Genomic DNA, 27446 nt, shown 5'->3' on the forward strand with positions numbered 1-27446 from the left:
ATGTAGATATGATTACAAAACATTATCACAGTTAATCTTATATTACCAAAATGTGTCTCTTTAGTTGTAAAAAAGGAGAGTTCAGTTTAATTCTTAAGCAAATTAATAATTTGCTAATGATATTTAATTTATGCTAAGTATAATTTTTATGTAAAACAGATTATTTATTCTGAGTTAATGGATCTGTTTTAAATAAAGACTTAAAGTAGGTGTAGATGTAAGGTGTAGAGGCATGTCTGATTTACCTCAGACTAACTATTTTCGGTGATATAGATAATTTACTATTCTTGGATATTTACAGATTAATGTTCCTATATTTTTTAAGTAATTAAAAAAGATTTTTTTTGTTTAACCTTAAGTAATTTCCTCCATGTAACCTAAATTTAATCTAATTTGTATTTTATTGTTATCTTATTTTTTATATTATTTACATATTTATCTATTTCTTTATTACTCAACCATTCTAGCTTCCTGTTGTACATGTCCACATGGGCATGCTTGGATAATTCATTATTTTCCTTTTGTTAATCTTCCTTTTTATTGTTTAATATCTTGTGCAACATTTTTTACTTTATTTTGTATAATATTATTTTTTTATTTTATGCATCTCACATCTAATAGTTAGATTTTCTGTATTAAAATTAATTATTATTTGTTGTACGTGCTTTTTTACAATAAGTTGATATTGTTGATAGTAGTGGGTTTTAGCTTCGGTTGAAATAACAATTAGTTATATAATTTTATAATATATTGAACTTCTTTTGTTAACAATCCTTGATAAAAAAAATTGTTTTTCTTCTTCCTTGATCAAATTTATAATCATCATAAATTTAGGTATGCTTTGTTAAAATACAACAGCCAAACACTTACACCACTCATAATTTTTTGTAGAGAAAGGTAAAAAAAATAATTGTTTATTTTATTCTCAAAATAATTATGGTGGTAGAAAAAGTTGAAAAATGGTCTGATATGAAACTTATGAATTACAGAATGTGGTGTTAAACCTATTTTGGCATCTCTCTCTTATATGGCTAGGATAATGTTTCTCACACCAGTTTCTAGTAGAAATCTACCAAAAAATTGTTGATTCCATTTGCATCAGTATGCCTATCCCGTACATGAGATGTCTTGGTGGAATCTCTGTCTGTGCTTATCACAGACAGTTCCAGTATTTTCAGTAAGGAAATCCAAATTACCGTGCAAGAAATGCAACTTGTGAAGACATATTAAACCCATTGATTTGATATGAAGAAAGTAACTCTTACATGATCTCCCTGTAATTACACAATTTTGTATTTCTAAGGAAATTTCCACAAACTTTTCCTAAGGTATTTTTACCATTGCATTCAGTTTGCCTTATTATTCTACCCTAGAACTTATTTCCTAGGAATAGTAATTCCTTTAAAAATATAGTATTAATCTCTCTCACAATTATCTCTTTCATAGAGGAAACAAGAATAATTTATAATATAATAACACAATTTTTTATGAAATTCTTATATCCCAGCAATCATTGCCATTATACTTCTAGTTTGCATATAATTTCCATTGGTGTTCTGTACATGAAATTTATATTAAGCAGTAATTTAACATTTTTATATGTTTCTTTACTCTGAATTCCATGAGCAAAGAACACTGAAGGGTGTCTGTTTGTATTATTAACAGCTTTAAGACTTAATGTAAGACAAGTCAGTGAAAAGCCTCTGCTCTTCATGAATTTAAGAGATTTGCTCTGAATTTCTTCAATGAGCCTAGACTGTTTTTTTCTGATATAATGTTGCTTTCACATCCATTTTCACCTGATTTTACTTTTCAAAGGTGCAACATTGTCAAGGAATTTCAGTTTATCTTAGTCATCAACCTTACATTAGAAGTAAAGATGCTGCACTCTCCTTATTAGTGATAATAGAGACACTTTCTTTTTGTTTTGTTTTTTTACAACAAATTTCAAATATAATGAAAATATGATATCAAGATCAAGACATATTTAGCTTCACAAATAATTCAGTAACTATGGAAGTATTTTCTGACTTGCAAACAAAAAAATACAACTAATTCAGTTAAGGAGAAGAACACTCTCTATCTGCCTATCAGTGAATACTTGTTTCAGATGTTTTCCAATCTGTTAGCCTTTCATTGTACAGGAAGAAAAGGTTGAGAGATAGTTTAGCTCAGTACACTGCTAATAGGCGAAGTAACCTCCAGCAGTCATTCTCATTGATGCCCTTACATCATTTACAATGTATTTTATATAAAATGTTTCTCTCCTTCAAAACTGCATGCAATTTAAAAGTTAGTTATCATATTCAAACTCAGCACTGCTGAATTCATGAAGATCACAAAAAAATATAAACTGTAAGAAAATAGTTACAAAGTACCATACCAGACTGAAAGAGACCTGCTGTTTTTTTTTTTCGAAGTATACATTGCACTACCAGCTAGGTGCCTTTGGTAATACTAAAAAAGGTAGTATTTTATAAGAAAACCATCTTGTTTATTGTAGCAATAAAACACACAATTAAAATGAATAACCTAATAAATAGTTAATTGTAGTTTTGTTATTAAATTCAATCGAAGTGGAATCACCATCATGTGAAGTAACGTCATATCCATATTACTTCAAATAACATAATGTAATAATAATAATGATAATTATGTTTTTTTTTCTTTATTTTTGTAGTCTTTGTAGCGGCACATCATATTTTGGTTCTGGTACATTGGGATTATTTAAACCTATTGCTGAAAGAAATATCATTATGTATAGCATCAAATTATATCAGCAGTTACAAGAAAAAGGTTATGATATTGGTAATTATAAAAAAAAATTGTTAAATATTCTAACTTTTTTCATACTATTCATTATTTCCTTTATGTTTAATTATACTACAATTTTTACTAAACAGTAATTTATACTACATTTTTGACTAAACTATGAATTAGTTTAAGAAATTTAAATGTTTTATACAGGCCTGCTCAGAAGAAAGGTATTGATATCTTGATACGAGCCTTTGAACCAGGAGGTTCAGTTAAGGAGAATTTGTAAAAAAGACAAAACTTTTTTCTATATTGCAGTTGCTGTTATTTTTCTTTATTTATATTAAATGAAGAAATGTTTTATCTTTTAAATTTTTGTATGTATATTTCTGTAACTGCTTGTGTACAAGTATTTATGGATGATATACTATGTTTAAAACTGGAATGACTAATGAAATTCAGAGTTTTTCAATTAAGTGGTGCCCTACATTTTGTAATACGAGGTCTGTTCAGAAAATAACCAAACATTTTTAATTACATGCCAACAGAGGTATTTAATGATGTGTAGTTGGCAGCATTGTGTTCCACATAAACTCCTCTATAACCCCATGTTCTTCTTGGATTGTTGATATCTCATTTATTTTTCATGTTATTGTTATTTGAGTGCAACATGATTGTGTTGTTAGTAGTGATTTTTGTAATGTGCAATTTTCAAGAGCAACTATACAACATAAAAGTTTACATTTACAGAAATGTTTCAACTTTTGAAACAAGCTTATAGAGATGAAGCTTATAGTTGTCAGTCAATTGAAAATTACCCTTAACCAGGAACGCCTTCGACTTCAACTGATGACTCCCGCATTCAGAAAATTAATGATCTAGAATGTGCAAATCACCAATCAGAGAACTTGTGAAAGAGATTAGCATCTCAATTGGATCATGCCATGATATTTTGACTGAAAAATTGAACATGCATCGAGTTGCAGCAAAGTTTGATCCTCTTTTGATGACTGAACAGCAGAAAGAACATCAAGTGGATGTTTGTCAGCAACTTCTTGAACAAGCCCATTATGATGAAACATTCATGCAAAGGATCATAACGGGAGACGAAAGCTGGGTTTATGGCTATGATATTGAAACAAAATTTCAATCACAACAGATTGACAAAGGATCTCCACACCCCAAGAAGACACATGAGTCTCAATCGAACATCAAAGCCATGCTTCTTTTTTCGACTTTAATGGAATTGTGCATTTTGAATTCTTGCCTCAAGTTGCATATTATCAAGGCATTTTACAATGATTATGTGAAAAAATTTGCAAAAAGAGACCAGAGTTGTGGCAAGACAACTCATGGTTCCTTCACCACGACAATGCTCCCACACACTCAGCTGTGTCAATTTGTCAGTTTTGTACCAAAAATCAGATTACTGTTCTTCCTCAGCTTCCCTATACGCCAAACAATTTCTGCTTTTATAGTTAATGATAATAAGATTTGATAACTGTAACATAAAATAATAATACATTCCACTACTTCAAAACCATCTCACAAATGTTTGTAATATAGCTCCTAAAACTGATAACAAGAAATTAAAAGACTAATTAATAATAATGAGTAGCTAACAAAAGATTTATGATAAGCCAGGTGTATATAGAATTAATTGTGGTAGTAAGGATTGTAATATATATTCTATATAGATATGACAAATAGAACATTTTAAAAAAAGATTCAGGGAACATTTAAGCATTTAAACATAATATATAAAAAATCAAACAATTCAAATCACATAAAGTTCAACAAACATACATTTTCAAATTTACAGGACATAAAAGTCCTGTAATTAAGTAATATTCCTCTTAAATAAGTAATATTAAATTAAAAACACAGTCTGTTGAAAAATAAAAAATAATATAATTGAGCAAGTGAAATTTGAATATAATGAATGGATTCAACAAATAGTAGAATTCATTTAATTATAAATTCATCCAATAGATAACAATATATATTATTTCAGTAAATATTTTTTTTTTTTAAATTACCATTTAACAATCTGACTAAGAAGGAGTAACATCCATCTTTTTAAATTTAAATTGTTTTAAAAAGTATTTACTACATCTACTGAAGCAGTGTGCAGTAAGTTATATTATTTTATTTATTATTGATAATAAATTAAAAATAGTTTTTAAGAAATGTTTATTTCTTAAATTTCTTTATTAACTCATAATAAATTGAATTATCTGGATGATAAAAGATTGATAACTTTTGTAGTTGGTGTAACAGGATGAAGACAACAATAAGCTAGCTATGGCATCTCATGCAATTCATAATCCTTGGAATGTTTCCTTGGAGGCTGTGAAAGCCTATTATCATTATTTCTATATTTATCATGAATTAAAGCATTACTTGGGTAAATAGTTTGATTTATCAAAATAAATCTTTAAATAAAAAAATAACTGTCTAAAAGTCATGTTCCACAGTGCATATAACAGAAACTATACAGTAATCTCTGAATTTAAAAGCACGACAATATTATTAAATTCAAGTCTAATTTTTATTTTATGTAGGTGTCTTTTCTAAGAGTTGATATTCTTCCTTGTGTGGTTATGTGCACATATATGTAATTATTAACAAAAACCACCTATGACCACAATTGTTTGAATCCATGGATTGGTGGAGACATTTTATATTAATTGGTAAGTTTCTATTAAGCTTGCCATTTTGGTGTGTTCATAGGTAATTTTGTTAATAAATTACAACATACTCTCTACTGTATATTTAACAAAATGTTTATATATATTGCTGCATGTTCGCGATTTGACAAGGATATTGAAAGGCTAACAAAGTTAAAAATTTCTAGCAAATACAATTTATTACCTTAAAAAAAATACATATAAACAAAATAAATAAAAACAAACATACGAAGTAGTAATTCAGATAAAAAGGACACATTTAAATTGATAAATTATAAAAACCAGAATACAGTCTAATTTACTAAAATCATTATGAGATGTTAATAATGAAATATCACATTCTATCTCAGATAACACTAGAAAAGTCTAAAGGTCATACAATTCAATCTTCTGCAAATATTATTATTCTTACTGTTTACAATAAAACTACCATACACTTTATGAATGAGTAGATTACTTCCACTATTGTTTACCAATAACTCACCAAACAACTTCCTACATTTACGCACTGTTCACACTGGAATACTTGTGAAGTACTCTTGTTACCACACGCTTATTGATTTTGCCGTCACCGCAATTGTGTCGAACTCGAGCTTTCAAAACTACTCCCTATTATCATGACTGCGCTGAACATGACCTTGCAGAACTACTGACTAAGTCACTAGTCCCTGGCAATATTTATATCCCCTGGTCTGCAGAACCAGTACCTGCCTCATACCTAAAATTAGTGAAGCATAATAATTTTCATTATCCATGCCCTTAAGTTTTTTCTAAAAACTTTTATTTCGGTCCGGTAACAGCTTTTGATGGTGACATTATTTATATTACAAAAAAATAGATTGTTAAACAGACCGGTTTCTCTGAGAAAAGGATCCCTTTTAGTTCCTTCTGGATTTCTCTTTTCATTATTATTTTCTCTTTCTTTCGTCGTGATTTTGTACATTTAAAGAAAAATCACTTTTTTGATTATCAGAATTATCATACACTGGGAGGATGTCACTTTTTGTTGCCAAAACACAGGTTTGCCCTTTTTTATTGTGAGCTATATTATATAGTTATAACTTTTATTATATATTATTAAATGTCTATCTTAAATGGATTTTAAGGGTTTAATGTACGAATACTATATACTTGTTTTGCTATTTATTGTTTGTTTACAATTATGTCATAAAATTGTTGTGATTTTATTTATGTATGTCGAACTTAACAGTATTTCTTTTTAGATTTGACAAGACTATGCCTTTGTATGTAAACCTTCTGAAAAATATTTAAATAAAAGAAGTCATTTAAATAAAATTACTTTTATAAATAATTTTTATAAAAATAATCTTTAAATATGAAAAAGTCATTTTCTCAAGAAAAATATTGTTATATTTTAATTGTTATACCATTTTTTCTTAGTTGAACATGTAGAATCTATATTCACTTAGTATTCCAAGTCTGACTAAAAATATAATGAGTAATGGTATTTATGTCAACACTGATAACACAAACTGTACATTAGTTTGAATTTTAAAGTATGACAAATTCCTTTATTTGTATTTAATGTACAGTAGATGTTATCTGCAGTTTTCTGTTTCTAAGAACTACATTGTTAATATCAGTTTTAAGAATTTATATTGTTTTTGTTACCATTATTTATTGTTTTTTCTATTATTATTTTTCAGGTTTGGTTCAGTGTGGTAGTTTAAATTTAGCACAAACAAAAGACAGAATGATTTATTTGAAAAGGAGAATGGCATATAACCTACCCACTGGACTTCATTGTGAGGTAATTAGTTCTATATTCAGTTTGTCAAGCATGTACCTGTATTATTTTGTCACCAAATTGTTTTTAGAGTGTAGATTGCAGAATTTAATTGCAATTGTGTTCGTTTTGTCGTATGGCGCCTTAGTCCAGTCAATGGGGGAAAAAAGTAGATTTTTGAAGAAAATTATTAGAGTTTAGGGAAGTTCATGGGGTTATAGATTGGGTAAGTATAAATTTTTTATATGTGACTGGACAAAATGGTGGTCGTTCAAAGGTGGTAAAAATTTGTTTTTCAGTTTTGTAGGCCAAGATTTTGTACTATCCAAGAAAGTTCTTAATAAAAGTTGTGGGCACTTGCAGTACCTATAATTTAACCCCATAAGCGTTAATCTCTTTAATTATTGCAAAAAATCAGAAAAACCGTTAAGATAGCCATTTCTTTGTAAAGCCAGTATTTTTTACAAAGATATTTGTTTTTACTATTTTTGTTGTTTAGAAAGTTAGATTTTGAAATTCTAAATCCAATTAATGCTGGCCTCCGGTCCCAGGTTTGAATCCCAGTCAGGCATGGCATTTTCACACATGCTACAAATCATTCATCTCAACCTCTGAAGAATGCCAACGGTGGATCCGGAGGTTAAAAAAAAATCCAATCAGTTGTTACCCAAGAAAATTGGTTTACTCGTTGCTAAGATATTGCAATTTGTTTATAAAAGACTCTTCAAGTAACTGTGATTGTTTTGGCTTTCAAGATTTTTTTTGTTTCCATTTCAAGAGCAGTTTATTCTTCAAGACTTGTACTTTCAAATGGTGAAAAGTTTTAGACCAAAGATTTTTTCTAGTCACATATAAACTAGTTATACTTACAACCTAATCTACAACCCTATGTACTTCCCTAAACTCTACTAAATTTTTAGCAAAAAAATTCCTATTGACTGGACTAACTTGAAATATGAGTGATATGCAAAATGATAGTTTTGCAAAAAAAAGTTTTGTTAGTATCAATTGGCTCTAAAAAATTGAACTTAATATTAAAATTACAATAATGTTGAATATTGATTAATAATTTTGTAACTGCCATGCCATGCTCAAAATAAATAATCTTTAAATCTGTAAACTGTATTCTCACTAATACATGTTGTGTCAAGATAATTAATCTATAATGGAAAAGGTAGTCTGGCCCAACAGAATTTAGTAACTTGACTATACAATACTGTAATTTATCTGTTTGCATTGCTGGGTTTTCAATTATACTTATGAATTTTTTAAATCTTGCTTTTATTATTCATGTTTTATAGAAACTTCATTTTTTCTCTTCAGAAAAATGGAATAAGAAAGTAGATATAGATTTCTTTAAAAATTCTTATCAAATTATTCAAACTTTACTATAAGAGTATTTAATTTTAATTAGGTTTTAAACTTATATCATTTTAAAATGTCATGCCAGCTGACTACAATGATAATGTTTAATTGCAACTATCAATAACATACTAATTTTAATAATATTTCAATAAAGTAGATTTTTACATATGTGAAAGTCCGCTTTAACTAAGTATATAATCATCATCAACATCATTATTACTGATATTGAAGTACTGTAATTCTAGCTTAAATTATTTCTAACATATTTTTTTAGTCAGAGAGGTTATAGTCAATAAATGTAAAATTTGGTTTGGTTCATCATTAAATTTAATCATTTTGTATGGTTGCTTTACATGATATGTATCATGTGATACTTGTTATGTTTTTTATAAGTTTATTTATCATGAAAATCAACAGTGAAAACTACAAAATTGATTATTTTAATGATATAAATATTTTAAAAATATGTAACACATTAATTTTTTTCTCTTATTAAAATCTCTTATGTATGTTTTCTTCACATGGTAATCTTTTTCAGTGAATATTGCTATCTAAATTCAGTGTAGTAGAAGTAGGTGCTATTGCTGGTTGTTATTTTTTTAGTCGGAAAGATATGTATTTATGGTTGTGATTCATCAGTAAATTTTTTTGTTTGTCTTTCTGTTTAGTATTTTAATATTATATGATTTTGTATATTAGTCTACTAAATAGTGTTCAAATAGACTAAAATGCCATCCTTTGAATTTTCTGAAGAATATATAACTTAATTTTGCTGTTTTTATAATCTGTTTCTGTAGATGGTTGGTGAATCCTGTTACCATGATTTTTTTTTTTAATATATGGAATTATTGTTGAAGTAGAATTGAATTAGGTTTTAAATGAGCTATTTTTATTTACTTTTTTTTTTACCTTCTGTTTAAAAAATGAAACTTATTTAAATTGAACACGTTGTTCAAGTCCAAAGCTCAAACTATGAATCTTCTGCCAATTTAAAGTTTAGATATGATTCTTTTCTATATATATCTTTATAAATCTTGCTTAAGAAAAATGAAATCAGCACATATTATTAAATGTATATTATTATATTGCATAAAATTTTATAGGAGAGTGAAATATATGTATACTTATACAAACGATTTTATATTACACAGCTTAAATTTAAAAAATAATTTTAATTAAAAAATCAATAATTTTTATCAGTTTTATTTTATTTTTAAGTAAGTGATTTATATTTCTACTTATAAAAAAGTCCAGGTAATAATTATTTTTTTCTCTAAATGTAATTTGGTTGGACTATCAATAGTGACATAGTCTGCTGACCACATCATAGGCACAAATCACCAATTTTTACTGTAACCTTGATATTCTACACATACACAAAAAAGAATCACATTTAACACACCTTAACATTATGAAACTTATAAATATACAAAATCACACACAACAGGGACATACTGAATAAATACATTCAAATCATACACAGTTTTTGAATATGTGGCAAAATCACATACTTCTTATTACTCTTTTTTGCATAAATAAAAAAAAAAAAAATCCGCATCTGAGGATGGTCATAAAGATAATTAATGAAAACATTTTATCATAAAATTTGGTTTGTTGTTAAATTTCAATGTATTTTAGTTTATATTTGTTCCAAAGTATTCACAGAAGTAAATTTGAAGAAAAACATTGGAAGCAAGTTTGTGCAATTTTTTTTGTGAAAATTGATTACTCAAATCAAATGAAGAAAAATAATGCGGAAGGTATGTAAATATAATCTTAATAATTTGTATAAACAAAGTAAAAATAATTTTAAAAAATAGAATAAAAATAAATACAATGTACATTATAAAATGCCATAAAATTATACAATATAAATTATAATAGAATAAAATTTCCAAATTAACTTATATTTGTTTTTTTTTAAATCAACACCACGCTGTAGTTTTGTTTTATTATGTTAAATATTAGTAAAAATAAATGAATTGATTGTTAGAATTAACAATCAGTCATTTCAATAACCAAAACTAAATAAAAGTACAGGGTATCCGAAAAAGAACTCCACGGTTTTAAATTAAATTTACTTTAATACATTAAGAAATAGATATGTATGTGTTGTGTGTGTGTGTGAAAGTACAAAGTCTAAAGGTTTTTTTTACTAATTAATGTAACTCGTTATGAGCACCATTTGCAGCCCTCAGACATCAAATCGATAATCCATTTCATTCCACACTCTGGTGAGCATGTCTGCTGGAATGACTTCCATGGCTGGTGTTATTCTTTGGCATAGGTAGTCAAGGTGGATATTTTTCTTGGCATATGAGGTCTTTTATGTAGCTCCTTAATAAAAATTCTATCGCTGTTAAATCAGAACTTTGCAGTTGCCAAGCAGTGGTAGCCTCTCTGTCTATCCATCCTTTTGGAAATCTGCTGTTGAATGCAGCAACATGTTGACATAATGTGAAGGGGCTCCATAAATTCTCTAACATGTTCCAAGTCACTAAACCTGTAATAGTCTACTCATTGAAAGAAATTGTCCAAAAATTCAATAGACATTCATTTTTGAACAGTTGAATTCCACCAATTTATGTGAGTTTTCTGAGCTCACAGTCGACAATTATGGCAACTCGCAACTCTGTGAACTTAGAATGTTGCTTGATCACAAAATAAAATGTGCTAGTTTTCATCAGCATAAATGAAGTCTTAACATGGTTGTTACAGATTGAACTCTTTGTGGCTTATTATTAGATTTAATTTCCTTGAGTAGCTATATTTTAAAAGTACAAAGTTTCAGTAGCTTGTAAACAGCATCATGGACAATGTTTTTAGGAATACTTAGTTTATGATTAACACTACGAACTGAATGTTTCATTGGAAAGTTCATTGGAAAGACAGTCAAATTCTTTGTGTTTTTGATAGTTGTTTTAGGCTTACTTGGTGCATGTCCTTTTAAAACACTTTCAGTTTCCAAAAACTGTTCTTACCACTTACATATGATTTTTTCACACAGAGAATTTCTACCATATCCTCGCAATTAATTTCTTTGTACGACAGTCACTGATGTTGTTCCTGTGAACCAGTACAAATACTGTGCTTTTTCTTATGGCAACGCCATTGTACTGAAATCTGAGCTCATATCACTTGGCCTATGCTATAGTCTAACGCAGCTGCTATAAACTAAAAAAATTGTTGTTACTTCAGGATTATGCATAGAAAACTATTGAGTTCTACAAAATAGAAACTATATTCACTCTTGAAACCCAGTGTTCTTTTACAGACACCCGATTTAATAAGTATGGTTGGTTATATGTGGATATTGAGAACATCAGTTAATAAATTAGTGATAATACAATACTGATATGATAGAACAAAATAAATTTTGCAGTGAAATTTATTATAAATATTTTAACAGGAATTCAATGTTGACAATTTTCAATGAACTTGATCCACAATTTACCTTATCTAGAAATCTGTTTAACTTTGCGAAGAACTAAAAATTAATACACCACTGACAGGGAATATCAGGGAACTAAAAGCTCTTGATTAGTGTTAGGGGCTTTAAACTTTGAAGAATACAGATTAGTAAACCTGGGAGGTGTAAGCAAATAGCTGTCTTTGTTTTCACTATATTCAGACTGCAATCATAGTTGCAGTAAACATACTTGACCATTAACACTATATAACATAAACGCTCTATACAATAAACAGACATACTCATTAAAAATTGTTACAGTATAATTGTATCATGCCCAATGCAACATGTTTCTGCTAGTATAGTCCTTATTTCACCTTATTTCACCTTTACTCATAGTCCAAAATCTCTGGCTCAGATTATCCTACTTTATTGTTTGGTGATCCACTTGAAAATACCTCTAAAATTATTGAAGTGTGAGAAGGTTCAGTTTTCGGGATTATCAGATGAAGATACTTGTTTGGCATCATCAAATGAAAATTAAATGCAAGAGTTCGTCCAATGAGTATTGGTTTGCTTGACATTTCTCTCACTACCACCCCATTCAGTCACTCTAAGGCATAAGACCAAATGTCTGTGCCACAAACGGCTACTGAGCCACGAAATAGTTTAGCGACCAGTATCCTAAATAGCTTCTAGAGCCTGCCTAACAGTGTGAGCGGACTAAGCACAGTGCCATACACCACTGGCTTACTGTCACAACCGCTCACTAGTCATATATTTACTAAAATGGATAGGCACACCCCATCAACTACTAAAAAATATATATGACATCCATAAATGAAAATTTACTTCGTCTAGACAGCAATTCGCTGCCATGCCTAGGTCTCTGAATGCCAGCAAGTACCTGTCCACCATATTAATGCGCTTGGAGCCTTAATTGCCAGTGGTCAGCTATACATCTAGGTTAGCTTCCAATAGCAGTGCGGTAGGAGTCTTTCCAGTAAGTAAACTACTGATGTCTGTTGAACATAGCAACCGCATCAAGGAACTCACACACAGTCTAATACGGCTCTTGCCACATTGACTCACTGCTTGTGAGTGGCCAATTTTCCCCTTGACCTCGTAAGTTCCAGAGTAAGCCCGTCTCTGCCCCCCACCCCATGAGCAGGGCAGTCAAACATCAGGTGTTCATTTGAGTGGACCTCCCGTTAGATGCACGGCTCATCAGTTGCCAGGCGGAAATGAAATAGATATTGGTTCAAATTAACATGGTTGGTGAGCACCTTGTCACCCGTTGCCCTTAAAAACGAACTCGAGGCATACTATTCCCCCAGATCCCATATAAACGTGTACAATGATCTTCCCTTAATTGTGGTGACCCATTCCAACTGCCATGCATCCATCACAAGGCTCTGCAGCCTCTTCCACAGGCAGGAGATTGGCAACTGAACAAAATTTAGATCTGGTGCATTGTGATCACCATTCCGTTCTGGTACTGGCCCGGCCTGAAAACGCATTCCAAATACCTCAGCCTCCTAGCCTCTTTACAATATCCACATGACTGCCTGAACTTTCACCACTAAATTGATTGGAAGAGCCTTTCCCAATACGCTGGTAGCCTTGTAGAAGGTTGTTTTAAAAACACCAGTGCATACATTTAAGGCTCTGTTCTTGGCACTCCTTAAATTTTGAACAAGTGCTCTATTCATATCCAACCTATGCGCCCAAATGGGTGCCACGTAAGAGGTCATGCTTTTGAAGACACCTAGGTACATCATGTACATTTTGATTGCCAGACAACCCATAGTCTTTCTGAGCAATCCTCCAATGAGTAAATCAATGGCAATGGAGGTGAACATCAGTTGTCAGCTAGTGACGCTATATCCAAGATTTCTAACAATTAGATATATACAAGAATAGGCACTTTAAAAGTTACCTCTATATATGATCAGAAAGGGACCAAAGCATGATATAGAACTCGAAATTGATTGAAAAGTTGACTAAGAATTATCATTGTTGAATTTCTTAGTGATAAATCAGTACTAAACCTTAATAATATGGATTTAGATCCTGTGCTTATTGGTCATTTCTTATTATGACTTTCTGGACTCTTAACCAATGAGTTATACATAGATCATAAATGACAATTACTGAAACATATGTACTATATCTACAGATGTGAAAATATAGAACAATTAATCCTGATTGATTTAGCTCTGATTATTATGGTATCCCTTCCAGAACAAGACACCAATATTTCTTGTATGTACTTGACTAAATGTAGTGAATCAAAGACCTTATTTTTTAAAAGTATATGACAACAAATTTGTTCTTAGCAAAATACAGAAACTTCTATTGCAAGATGACTATATTGTTCTCATGTAATAAGCTTTTAGATCCTTTCAATTAAAAAATCTTTTTGTTTTTTAGAAAAATTCTTAGAAAAAGATAATTGAAAAACATAACTTCATTTTTCATGATCACAAGTGGGTAATTTACTTCATTCAACTTACAGGCTAGGGTCTACCTTCCAGAATGGAAGAAAAATGAATTTTTAATCTTGAACCTTGTTTGAATACCACTGAATTCCAGGACAGACAATATAAACCAACATCAAAATTTACAAACTTACAAACCACTCAATGCCATACAGAAAAAGGTTCTTGTTGAAAAAAAATGTTAGCCATTCTCTACTAACTGAATAATTCTTAAATGTTCACTATGAACTATAACAGTGGCAGTTTGAAAATAGAAGTTTAAAAGTTCTTTTAAAATTGGTTATCTGTTTCTATCCACCCATTTTTATTCTCATTTGACATTTTTTAATTAACAAGAAAACTACCCATAAGTTGTCACTTGTTGATTTAATAATCTGGCAAATAAAAATAGGTTCTAAGCTACACACAGGATCAAATTACTGTTCTTAAAAACTGTATCTTGTTGTTTGGATAACAAAACAAAGCCCTTGAGTGAGCTGTTATGACTTTGTAGTTAAAAGTAAACATAATATATATCAGCTAAAATACTGTTCTGTTTTATATTACTTTATGTAAGTTCTTAACTTAAAAGAAACACAAAATTTACAGTTGCAGAAAACTGTGAGAAAACACGTTTTATGTAATAATAATAAAAACATTAATTATTTTTATTTAATAAACTACCAAAATCAGTAGATGTAAGAAATAGTATTTTTCAAGGTTACATCTCAGTTCCATTATGTTTACTTATTAACATATTAATATTAAATAGCAATGTATATCATGTTTGTGTTAACTGAAATTTATATCTCATATTAAGGATTACTCAAAACTCGATCTAATTAGACTCCAATTTTTTTTTCAGAAAGGGAACTTCAAGTCGGTTACAATTTAAAATGTTTTGCCTAAAGAGAATTGAGAGGAAAAAGTTCTTAGTGAATCTGAATGAATGACAGAAAAAGACATCAGTGTGTGTATTTTAATGATTGTTTTGATCCTCACTAGAATCAGCTGAAACTTTAAGCTATGACATAAGCATCACGATAATGAAAACACTGATTAAAACAGTGCTTTTAGTTCAATCCTCACAACTACCATTAAAAATATTTAAATTCAGCTAAACCAGACATGTTTGATCATGAAAAAATTACGGGCAACATTAAAGGAAAGAGGTGTATGATAGTGTTAATGTTAGCATATTACTCATCTCCAGTCTGAGACAACTTTCTGTACAACAAAAATTTGACACTAAAAGAAAGAATTTCCAGTTTTCCATCAAATACTTCAACACAAACATTATTATCTCAGCGTTTAATGTTATTTTAAATTAATTAAACCTATTTATGATAATAAAATTATTAAAATAAAATTGTAAATAAAGTTTTATTTTTTGGTTGTGTTGTAATTTATCACTTCATCTTTATACAAAAATTCAGTGGTAGTTGTACTAGATAAATTGTTGGATAAAAAATTTGCAGCAATAGCAATAAAAGAAGGTCTAAATGCAATAATGGCTGAACTTTCAGGTCTACATACTGAGAAACGCGATTTAAAAGAAGATCAATATTAAGAACAATCTTAGAGTGCAAAATCTTAAGCAAATGCAGTGTAGGATTAAATGAGCTTGAAAGCAGAAGCCGTAGAAACAACTTAATTTTTAGGAGGCTGAATTATGAGGAAAAAGACAAAAAGCTTTTGTGTAAATACACTAGGTACGTGTAGGTGGGTTAATGTGAGTTAATCAGGCTCATCCTCAGGGGAAAAGTAGAAAAGAAGCTCCATTAATTGCTCATATACCAGACGATAAAGACATAAACCATGTGTTAAAAATGTCCATGTCTTAAAAGGAATGAATATTTTTGATTAATGAGATTTTTGAATGGATACTAGAAAAACGCATGCCAGACTCTTTGCGATAAAACAAGAAATTAAAAGGATCACAGTGGACATGAAGGTTTCAAAGGTCTCAAAGGCTGATAGTGAAGGGAAAGATGTTTACTTGGAAAGATAATAAACTGATTACTGGTGTTGAAGATGATCTTCAAGTATTATCGAGGATGTTGAAACAAGAGTTAACCTACCTGGGAGCGAGAATGGCAAACAAGAAGAAAGGCAACAGTAGCAACAACTGAAGGGTTGTCTACCAGACATGTATCTTAGTTATCTTGTGTAATAATTTACCAGTCTGCAAGCTAAAGGTTTGTCTTTTTTAATTATGTAAAACAATTTAATACTTTTTTGTCTAATGGAAACTTTTAATGAAGAGAGGACGGTTGAAATATATAAAGAATATGTGTTATGTTGGTATGGAATATGTATTACGCCATTCTGTTTTTGGTAGAGCAAAGGGGGAAATTGTAGTAGGGTATAAAACTGCCCTAAAGTCGTTTTAGATTTTATTAAAATTGAGGATAGGAATAAAATAAAATTAGTTGATAACATTTACTTTATTCTGTTTGTCTATTTATCTAGGAGAAATGATGATTAGTGGGAACATGATTTTTTAAGATTGTGTTTGTTTTTTGATGAATATGGTAAAACATTTATTTTGGTTGGGGACCTGAATGGGAAAAAGCGGCTAATGAACTACATTGTCTGAACAAATGTTTTACAGTTAAGTATCTGAATCAAGGTTGTCAAAGGATAGGGTACTTATTTGTAGGGGGAAGCATTTACTGGAATTTTTTTGATGACAATTTTATTATAATTAATGGGTGAGTAGCTGGAGATGAAAAAGGGGAATATTCATATGTAGGATTCCAGGGCTTTCGTTTGTAATAGATTTTTGTTGTGTGGTATTTGATGCTTTAAAATTATTTAATTCGTTTAAATAATTTAAATTATTTTATTCGAGTCGGATTACAATTTTTTTAACCATATGCCATTAGAATTGGAATTAAGCTTGGCACTGGAGAAAGATGTGAGAGAAATGTTATCCCTCCTCCCAAAACTAAGATAGGATGATGGTAAGAAATTTAATTATCAGGCAGAATTAGGTAATAGATATTACTTGTGGTAGAACTCCTTCAGAAAGTTAACAAAGCTGTTTGTTAAAGAGTTTAGTGTGGGATTCAGCAGGTTATGGGGTCATAAAAAAATTAAAAAGTTATAGTGTATACCTAAGCAAGATTGGTTTGATTAAGAGTGTGGTGCAGTGAGGTCAAGTTTGTTTAAACTACTTAATTTGTATAGAAAAAATAATTTGGGGTGTGAGATGAATATTTGTGTGCTGTTAAAAGTTATAAGTCTTTATGCTCCCATAAAAAATTAGAATATTATGATAATTATTTGTGACGTTAAGGTAATAAGAGATGGTGGGAATCTCTGTGAAAGTGTTAGAAAATTTAAATCAAAAAGTTTTAAGTGCGACTCGCAAATAAAGCCTCAGGACTGGGTGGTGCATTTCCAGAAATTCCTTAATGTGGATGGGACCTGTAATCTAATAAGCTATGCAATGCCATGCTATCGTGATTGCTTGTTAGATTGTGAAACCTCCTTAAATGAGATAAAAGAAGAATTAAAAAAGCAAAAATTAATAAGGCCCCAGGGGATGATAGAATCTCCTATCATCCCCGTATTGGGGCTTGTTTTAAACAAACCCCAATAGTATATTTGGAATTAGTTATTAAGTATTTTAACCAATTATTTGATCGTGGATCAATACCAGACTCTTTTAAATGTTAATTATTTTTCCTCTCTATAAAAAAGGAAATGTATAGGATGTGGGAAATTATAGGGCAATAAGCTTTAGCAGTACATTAGCTAAATTGTTTACAGGGATCTTATTAAATTTATTAGATAATTTGGTGCCAATAATCGATTGTTGAGTGAGTATCAAGCAGGATTCTGTTAGGGGTATTCTACAAACAATAATTTTTTCAGTCTAATTAGCATTATAAATTAAAAACTGAAAAATAGGGGGCTAAACTATATGTTATATTTGTTGATTTGCAGGTGGCTTTTGATAAAGTTAACAAGGTGTTTTTTTTATAAATTGTATAACCTGGGGCTTTCTTACAGCTTTATTACCATGATGAAAGAATTTTATAAGCACATAAAATCGCAGGTATGTTATGGTTCAGCGAGGGTATAACATCTGAATTTGAAACTTTTAGTGGTCTAAAACAGAATTGTTGATTGTCACCTCTTCTTTTTTCTTTGTTTTCAAATGACCTTCATGATTAGTTGGGTGGAGGTGTGTTTGCTGACCAGTTGAATGTAAGAATGCTGCTGCTGTATGTGGATGATATTGTGCTTCTATTGTCTGACCCTAAAGGTCTGTAAAGAATGATCAGTAACTTTAAAAATTAATGTAACTTGTGGAGGTTGTCAATTAATTTAAATAAGTAAAAAATAATGGTTTTTAGAAAAAGGGGAAAATTGGGTGGTAAGGAAAAATGGTGGTGGGGCAGAGCAAATTGATGTTGTAAATGGTTTACAAATACTTAGGAATTATATTAACACCGTTGTTGGGTTATAAGATGCTTGCAAGTGAAAGGGAATTCCACAAAGTTTGTATTAAACAATGTTTGTGGAAATTTGCTTGTGAAAAACAAAATATTCATTTCAGCTAAATGGGCAGTATATTGTGCCATGTGAAGAGCAGTAATAGGTGATGGAGTCCAAGTTTGGCGTTATGAAACGGTGGAAGACTTTGAAGTTTTCCTCAGATTTACTCAGAAAAAGTTCTGGAATTCCCTCAAATACACCAAATTATGCCATTTATTTAGAAACTGGTGTACAGTTATTACAGTTTTTTTTTTCTTGAATTACACGTTAACTATGTTTTAAAAGTCTTAAAATTGCCTGATCAGAGGTTGCCCAAAAAATTAGCTGAGTTAACAGTAACAAGAAAGGTCAGGTGGTTTAAATATTGGAAGCAGTAAGGAAATACATTTTGATGCCCACTGTCTAATAACAAGGAATGTTGGAGGGATCAACTAAATTATATAACAGGAAAAATGGCAGAAAATTCTATGGCTGGATAGAGCATAGCGAGCTGAGTCTTAACGTTTTGTATAAACAGCTGGTATTTAATCTTGGTGACGAGACTTATACATATATATATATCGGGTATGATGGGGTGATGATGAGTGCCACATTTAGAGAACGCTGTGTGGGCTACTTGGTGTAAATAATGCATCTAATAGAGAAGGAAACAGACATCAATGTGCATTATGCAACCTTGGTTTGATAGAGGGTATTGAACATTTTATCGATATTCGTGCAGTATGTGACGTTGCTCCATCTTGTTGAAACCAGGCTGTGTTAAGAATTGGTGAAAATCTCTTTTGTTGTTCTACAACAAAGGTTTCAAGCATGGCTACGTAACGAGCCGACGTCACTGTAATTGCAAGACCGTTGTCATCCTCAAAAAAATAAGGGCCTATAACACCGTAAGATGACATAACACACCACACGGTCTCTTTCTGGCTGTGCAACGGACGCTGGTGTAGCTGCGTAGTATTTTCTTGTGCCCAATATCTGAAATTTTGCTTGCTAACAAATCCACTTAGGTGGAAATGCGCTTCATCTGACATCCACAGTTCGTGAACAAACTCTTCGTTATCATTTATCTTCTGAAGCATTACATTACAGAATTGTGCTCGCACAACTGCATCGTTCGGTTTCAGTTCCTGGACGATCTGCAACATGTATGGATGGAATTGCAAGTTCTTCACTAACATTCTTCGAACACTATGCAATTGTAAAGATGTTGAGAGACGACGGATTGACCGATGTGGACTTCGTGTGACAGCATCTTGTAAAGCTTGAACATTCTGTGGTGTACGAACGGTTCGCTCACGGCCTGGAGGTTTCTTTTTCATTGCCGAACCAGTTTCCTCAAAATTAGATATCCATGTTTTAATTGCATGTGCTGATGGAACACGGTCGTGCCGTCCCAGATTAGGATGACGGCGAAATTCTCTACGCACTCCCTCCACACTCTCATTGTTTTTGTAAAACGCTTTGATAGCAAATGCACATTGTGCACCACTCCAAGGATCCATGACAACTAAATGGCAGGTTAGGTTAGAGAGGCTGGTGCCACTTATCAAGTGGTACCAATTGCCCACGGCACACAACTTTCAAAATTTCCCGTTTCTTTGAATCACCCTGTAAAGCCCTCCTGGTATGACAACCAGTTCAGTATTGCACTCATGGAATTTTTGTTTGATTGTTTCCTTCAGATGAGCCCAGAACTGATCAAATACAAGAAGAGCTTTCTTCTTTAGCAGTGCACCATTCCTTCTTTTCCATACTTTGTCTATCCACACTTTTATCCATCCAACCTTTTTCATGAACGTGTATAATCACTTCTGTTGGTATTTTTTCTTTAGTCATTCTCTTCCGCTTAAAAATTATCATTGGCGGCAACTTTGTACCATCAGCACAACATGCAAGAACTACAGTGTAGTATGTTTTTTCATGTCCACTGGTTTTGATTGTAATGCTTTTCTCACCTGTCTCGGCTACAGTTCTATTTGAGGACACATCAAAAGTTAGGGGCGTTTCATCCACATTGGCTATCCAATTAAATAATATGTAGAAAGAAAGAATCTGGCAGACAACTTTTGTCTTGCCAACTCATGTGTTGGTGTAGGTTTTCTTTTTTTCTGTTTACATTTATTTTTTCAGATTGTATTCAATAACTGAAAGTTTATTTATTTAATGTGTATAATAATTTATATCTATTTTATAATGATTATTATTGTATCTTATCATTATAAGTTTATTTTTGGAAATAAAGACACGCTATTATTATTATTATTGTGGTTGCCGTCGCCGTCGCCAATTATTATTAATATAAAGGGACGTACATCAATTTTTAGTTAAAACATCAACTGTTAATGCCAAAATGACAAATCTTATGAAAACTTCTCTCTATTTGAATAAGTTTTGCATCTCTGTAGTTTTTGCAAACAATTAAGTAAATAAAGACACTGTCATGATATATTAGCAATATAGTTTTATGTTGCTCTTACTTAAGTGTTATTCTGGCATGATTTCACTATTATGATTTTAATAGTTTTAATTTACAAACATGTATGAGAGTGGGGTGAAAAGTTCCAGGCCTCAAACGGAGATGGTGTTGGTACGCTTAATTTCTCAACGGTATCACATGATTCCATTCTCCATTAGTTTACTATAAAATTTTTAAATCATTGCATCACTTAGTATAGTATTTACAGTCCATCAAAGTGAAGAATTAGGGTTCTTTTGAAAATGAAAAATCTATAAATTTGTGCAATGATTAAGTACTTTTTTCTGAAAGGCTTAAGTGCAAATGAGATTAAAAAAACTTGATATAACATTGGGAGACTCTTTTCCATCAAATACAACAGTTAAATGCTAGGTCGCAGAGTTTTTAATTGGATCATTTTCTGAAGTGACTATGCCAGAAGTGAATAAAATCATTTTGGCAGGTCAACAAGTGACAGTGAACAAGTTAGCAGAGTTTGTAGGCATCTCAACAGAATGCATGTGCAATATTTTGCACAAACATTTGGGCATGAACAAGCTGTGCATTAGATGGGTGCTGTGTCACGAAAACCAGTGCCGAAAAAACATTTCAAGCGATTCGAGCTCTTTCGGCACTGTCCAGAGGAATTTTTATGCCGATCTGTAACAGTTGATAAGGCTTGGGTTCATTACTACACTCCTGAGACAAAACAATGAGTTGAAAAAGTACAACCTGCTCCAAAAAAAAAAGGCAAAAATGACTTTTTGTGCAAAAAAGTTATGGCAATTGTTTCTTGGGATGTTCGTGGAAGAATTTTCATTATCATAAAAAGGGTGAAACAATAAATGGCAAATATTATGTAACCCTATTGCAGCATCTCTGTGATTAAATTAAAGAAAAACAACTACATTCGGTAAAAAAAAAATGCTTTTCCATCAAGACAATGCTCCAGCTCACACTTCAGTCATTGCAGTAGCAAAAATCAACAAATTATGGTTTGATTGCTCCAACACCTACCCTACTTATGTGATCTGGCTCCCAGTAACTATCATTTGTTTGCTAACCAAAAAAAATGGCTTGGAGGGAAGAGATATTTGAGTAGTAATGAATTTATTGCCACCTTAGGTTGTTATTGGAAAGAAATTTGATAAATCGATTTACCAATTTGGCATAACCACTCTTGTGGAACGCTGGGCGAAGTGTATAGACCTTAATGGTGACTGTGTTGAAAAGTAAATCAAAATATACCGGGAAAAATGTTTTCTTATTCAGGTCTGGAATTTTTATCCTATCCTCGTACAAGGGCCATTTATAAATTAACCTATAGTTGAGTTATAAAAATAACAAAATAAAATTAAATTATTTGTTACATATAAAAGTTACATATATCTTATATATTTCTTGACATAGTCTCCACCTAAATTCAAGCCCTTGTATCATTCCAGCTTGTCTATTGCCTCTTCCATGTATCGACATACAAAAAAAACAATTCCCTTCTTAAGCTTTATCAAAATTTCACAATAAACTTCTTTGGTTATTGTCAGACCCAGCTTCAAAAATTCTGTCAGCAAAATTCTTCAAAGGTCTCAAAACGAGGTAGCCATAATTTTTTTGTTCGAATTGGCTAGTTTGAATTTTTTGGGCTTGTTTGGCAAGTGTGTGCGCATCCACCATTTTGACTCTTATTTTGTCTTGGAATTGAACTGAATCCATGTCTCCTCTCTAGTTACAATATCATCTAAAGTGTATTCCCTTCCTTTATTCTAGTTGTTAAAAATATCAATCCTGCTCCCTTTTTTTTTTTGTTTTGTGGGCATGTGTAAGTTGTTTTGGTACCCGTCATAGTACTTAGGAAAATCCAGTCTGTAATAGTTTTGTAGAGTGGACCTTGAAAAGAAAAATTTTCACTTTAGTTCAGTTATTATGAAGTGGCATTAATCACAAACAACATATTCAGTTTTTTCAACAAGTTCATTACTCACAATAGAATGTTGTAATGTTGCTCTCTCTTCCTTTCTTGTCGTTACAGTAGTTCACATTAGTTTGCTTTCTTGTCCTTCCCTAAATTTTCTGCACCATTTTCTCACAGAACCATCACTCATTACACTATTAATGCTGCTACATGCCTCACAACTGGTGGGAACCACTACAATCACCTCCTTATTTTGCCATATACTGCTCGAGCATACAGAAGCTGTACAGAAATGTTGATTGACTCTTAGCTGTTGTCTACTGCACATGCACTATGTTTCTACGGAAACTGACTTGTTTGTAACACCCAATCTTAATTAATTTATGTTAATTTATAAATAGCCTACATATGAATGTTTTTTCATTTGTTTGAAGTAACTTCAACTACTTTAGACATTAACAGCCTCTAATAAACAGTAGTTACTTGCAGCAAAATTGTATCCAGTATTCTTTCAGTTCTAAAGTGTTTTTTTAGAAACAGATTTATTAAATATTGCTTTAACAAGTGATATTTTATTCTTAATTCTCATTTAATTTCTAAGATGTTGCTTCCCTGAATTGTCTCACAGGTGAAGTTGTCATTCCTCTGCCCCATTAAGAAATCTTATTCATTGCTGTAGGTTCTGCAGTAGCTGCTAGAAGGGAATCAGCATAGCACCTAAAATGGATGTAGACCAGCGGTTGACAGAATTCCTATGGTTTCATTTAAAGAAGGAAATGTGTAAGATAAAAGAATGGAAACAGTCAACCTATAGAGATACCACCAACTGTGAACAAATAGTTTACCATTTTATGTGTATTTAACACTGCATATTGTAAATAAACTAAATAGAACTGAAAATTCTTAAACATTTATATAAAATACCATAGCCTAGTTATTTATTCAAATATTTGCAAAAAAAAATCTATCCTTAGTTAAAATTATAACGAGGCATGCAATGTAAAAAATAAGTATTATTTAATGTGTTCACAGTCAACATTTATCAGTAATAAATCTGTGTTATGACAGAATTGGTGCCTCACATTACTGGTTTACTTAAAGCAGGTTGGCCAGTGTTCTAAATAACAAAACTAGCTGGCTTGAAACAAATGACTAAATTATAAGATATTGTTATAATAAATATTATGTGAATTGATAAATTACATAAATATTTTCAGATGTTGGGTCAAAGAGAGATCAATAAATTACATCCATTACTTCATACAGATGATCTAGAAGGTGCCATTTGGGTTCCAGAAGATGCTGTTGCAAAACCACAAGAAATTTGCAGAGCACTTGTCAAGTTATCTAAGGAAGGAGGTTTGACAGATTTACATACAAGCAATTAAGAAAAAGTGGTTTGCCTGTTTCATTCTGTATTGGATAAAAGTAAAGTTTGTTAAGTTGCGTTTTAATCTATGTATTAATTTGAAATATGATTTGATTTTTTTCAATCCCTGGTATAAAAATATACATAAAAAAAAGTTTATAAAGTATCGTATAGTACTCTTATAGTCAATAAATATTCATTTGTGTATATACTTTATTTGATACTTGTGATATATTTTGCGTACAATTGTTTATAAGTGCAGTGAAATTTTACTTTAATGAAACTATGGACACTGAAATTTCATTACAACAACCCTGTAGTTTTAACTTTGTGTGTATGTATATGTATTTGTAGTGTGTTTATCCATGTAAGCAAAAGTACTACTTTGTTATTAACCACCATTGTATAATTAAATTCTTTGAACATCACGATACAACTTGATATTGTTACGTAATTAAACATTAAAAATGACCTACTTTCAGATTAATGAACTAATTTTCCAAAGACTGTTGAAGGTAAGACCTTTGTGGCGTTTTCAGTAGTATTATCATTAGTAGCACTTATGTTAAAAATATTATGAAACCCCTTAAGTAAGTAATTAAAAAATATATTCAATCTCTGTTGTATTTCTTCATTTAGTGTATTATTTTTATCAAATTTTGAATTTTTTATGTGCTGTTGTCTGTATAATGTATGCATATTCTACTTTTACAAGTGATTTGCAAAATGTCTTTGTCTGTAGTGCTTCCATATATATATTTATCTACGGGTAAAAGTGCATCCAATTCAAATAATGTAGAATTAACATAACAACTGCAGTTTAATATATAAATTCCTAAGTTTTTGTGTTTCCTGTTTGTGTTGATTACACTTTGGATATTGCCCTTCTTTCCTGATATGTTTGCAGTTTTTATAAATTTTGATGGATGTATGTTAATGTTAATTATTTAATGTTAATTTCCAGTAGTTGTTTTCCTGTTCACTATGTTTGTTTATATATTTAAAGTAATGTTGATAATAGTGGTGATACATAAATGTAGACATAGTATTACTTTTTGCAAGGTGTTACTCTTCAACATTATCCTCACTGTTCTGCATTATTTCTATGTTTAAACAACTGTATATACTCTTACATCTCTTATACCTCTTGCTTGACCAATTCATTTTTTATTTGATCACTGGTCGGATGCGTGCCAACAACTCTCTTCCTCTAAATAAAGTATGGTTTTTTTTACTGCTAAATGTTAACTAATAGTCCCTTTCTTTTATTAATAAATAATAAGTAAATAAAAATATAAAATATAAATAAAAGTAATTTATGCTTAGAAATTAAATTAAATAATCTGTAAATTGACAACAGAATGCTTCTACCAGGAGAGATTCACTGTGCGCACCACTGGTCCACTCTGCACCATTAGCAGCTAAAATAAAAATGTGAGCACATACAACAAGCAAACCATGCACCATCCTTTTTTTATGACAAAGAAAAATTAAAAATTTATTTATTTTATTTTTCAAACACTTCAGCCCGTCTTAGATATATTTTATGAGATTAAGATATATTTGTTGGTAACAAGTAGATTTTTATTGATTTTATTATTTAAAAATTTTTTATTGTTGAAACTAATTATCAATAATGATGTAGTTTTCAAATGTTTCATTATTAAAATTGTTGACTCATTAGTTACAAATTTGTATTGATTTCTTACTCATGAAAATTTAACACAATAAATTAAACAAAAAAAAAAACAAAAATTTTATTTTTGAGCCTTAGAATGTTTTTTAAAGATTTACCCTCACTCAGAAGACTGTACTTAATACAGTACTTGCAGTACTCCAGCAAAATTATCAAACTATAAATTAACACTAAATAAATGAATGAAAAAATTAATAAATTTTCTAGGAAAGGTTACTTTCCCAGTTGCATGTGGGATTAAGGGAAGCATTTTTTTCATATGTTTTGGCTTCAGTATACATGACCATCTTTACTAAAAGTGGCTCAGAGATATTAGGGAAGGAAAATAATTGAGCGATAATTCTGGATTGTAAATTTTTACTCATCATTTACTTGTTAAGTAAGGATGTATATAATTAAACTTCCTTAAAAAGGGATTTTCAGAAGACATTAACTGCTAATCACATAAAGGTGCTAAACAAGTTGTTATTTTGAACTTTTCTTGAGTATTTCTTTCATTTTAACATCCTTAAACATTGGTTTCAATAATCAACCAATAAAAAGAAGTTTAGTTATGAAGACAGAAAAAATTTTCTGTTTTCTCTTAAATATTTGTAATTGTTGTTTATAATAAAAAGGGATAATTTTATTGCTACATGGATAACAAGTCTCATACTAAATAATTTCACACTAATTAACTGTAAAATTAAAAGATTTGAAATTTACAAGTTCTGGTAGAATAAGAATGTCTATGAAATAAAAATATTTTCAAATTTTTCGTACAAAAATTAGAAAAATTTTATTATTTAACCCTTATCACTAATAATATTAACTGCTTGTTTGAACCCCACAATTGGAAAAATCTGCAAAAAAATATCTGTAATCACAGTTTTTTCCCCACGGCTTTTACCTGAAATTTTAAAACAGCTGTTTGAATAATGTTGAATACAGACTATAACATTTTACTTTCCCACCTGGCGCTATAACAGAGCTATAGCTTTAGAAGGAAAAGTATTGCAATCGGTCCAGTTTGGGGATATGTGATTTTCACCATATGTTTACTTTTTGATACCTAAGGAAC

At 30.6% G+C, this 27446-nt stretch overlaps 1 protein-coding gene across 4 annotated transcripts in view; it reads left to right on the forward strand.

Annotated features, from left to right (window-relative positions):
* The window catches only part of LOC142321913 (pyruvate dehydrogenase phosphatase regulatory subunit, mitochondrial-like), a 128816-nt gene that overhangs the window by 13529 nt on the left and 87841 nt on the right, over nt 1-27446 (forward strand). For 3 of the 4 annotated variants that reach the window (XM_075360429.1, XM_075360431.1, XM_075360430.1), the window contains exons 3-5: nt 2681-2808; nt 7112-7215; nt 24539-24680. In XM_075360429.1, the coding sequence (XP_075216544.1) occupies nt 2681-2808; nt 7112-7215; nt 24539-24680 (374 nt within the window). Of the gene's footprint in view, nt 1-2680; nt 2809-7111; nt 7216-15335; nt 16644-24538; nt 24681-27446 lie in introns of those variants that run through there. The other variant, XM_075360432.1, reaches the window with a different exon arrangement.

This window comes from Lycorma delicatula, chromosome 3, assembly GCF_047948215.1.
Source record: "Lycorma delicatula isolate Av1 chromosome 3, ASM4794821v1, whole genome shotgun sequence".
Taxonomy (NCBI): Eukaryota; Metazoa; Arthropoda; class Insecta; order Hemiptera; family Fulgoridae; genus Lycorma; species Lycorma delicatula.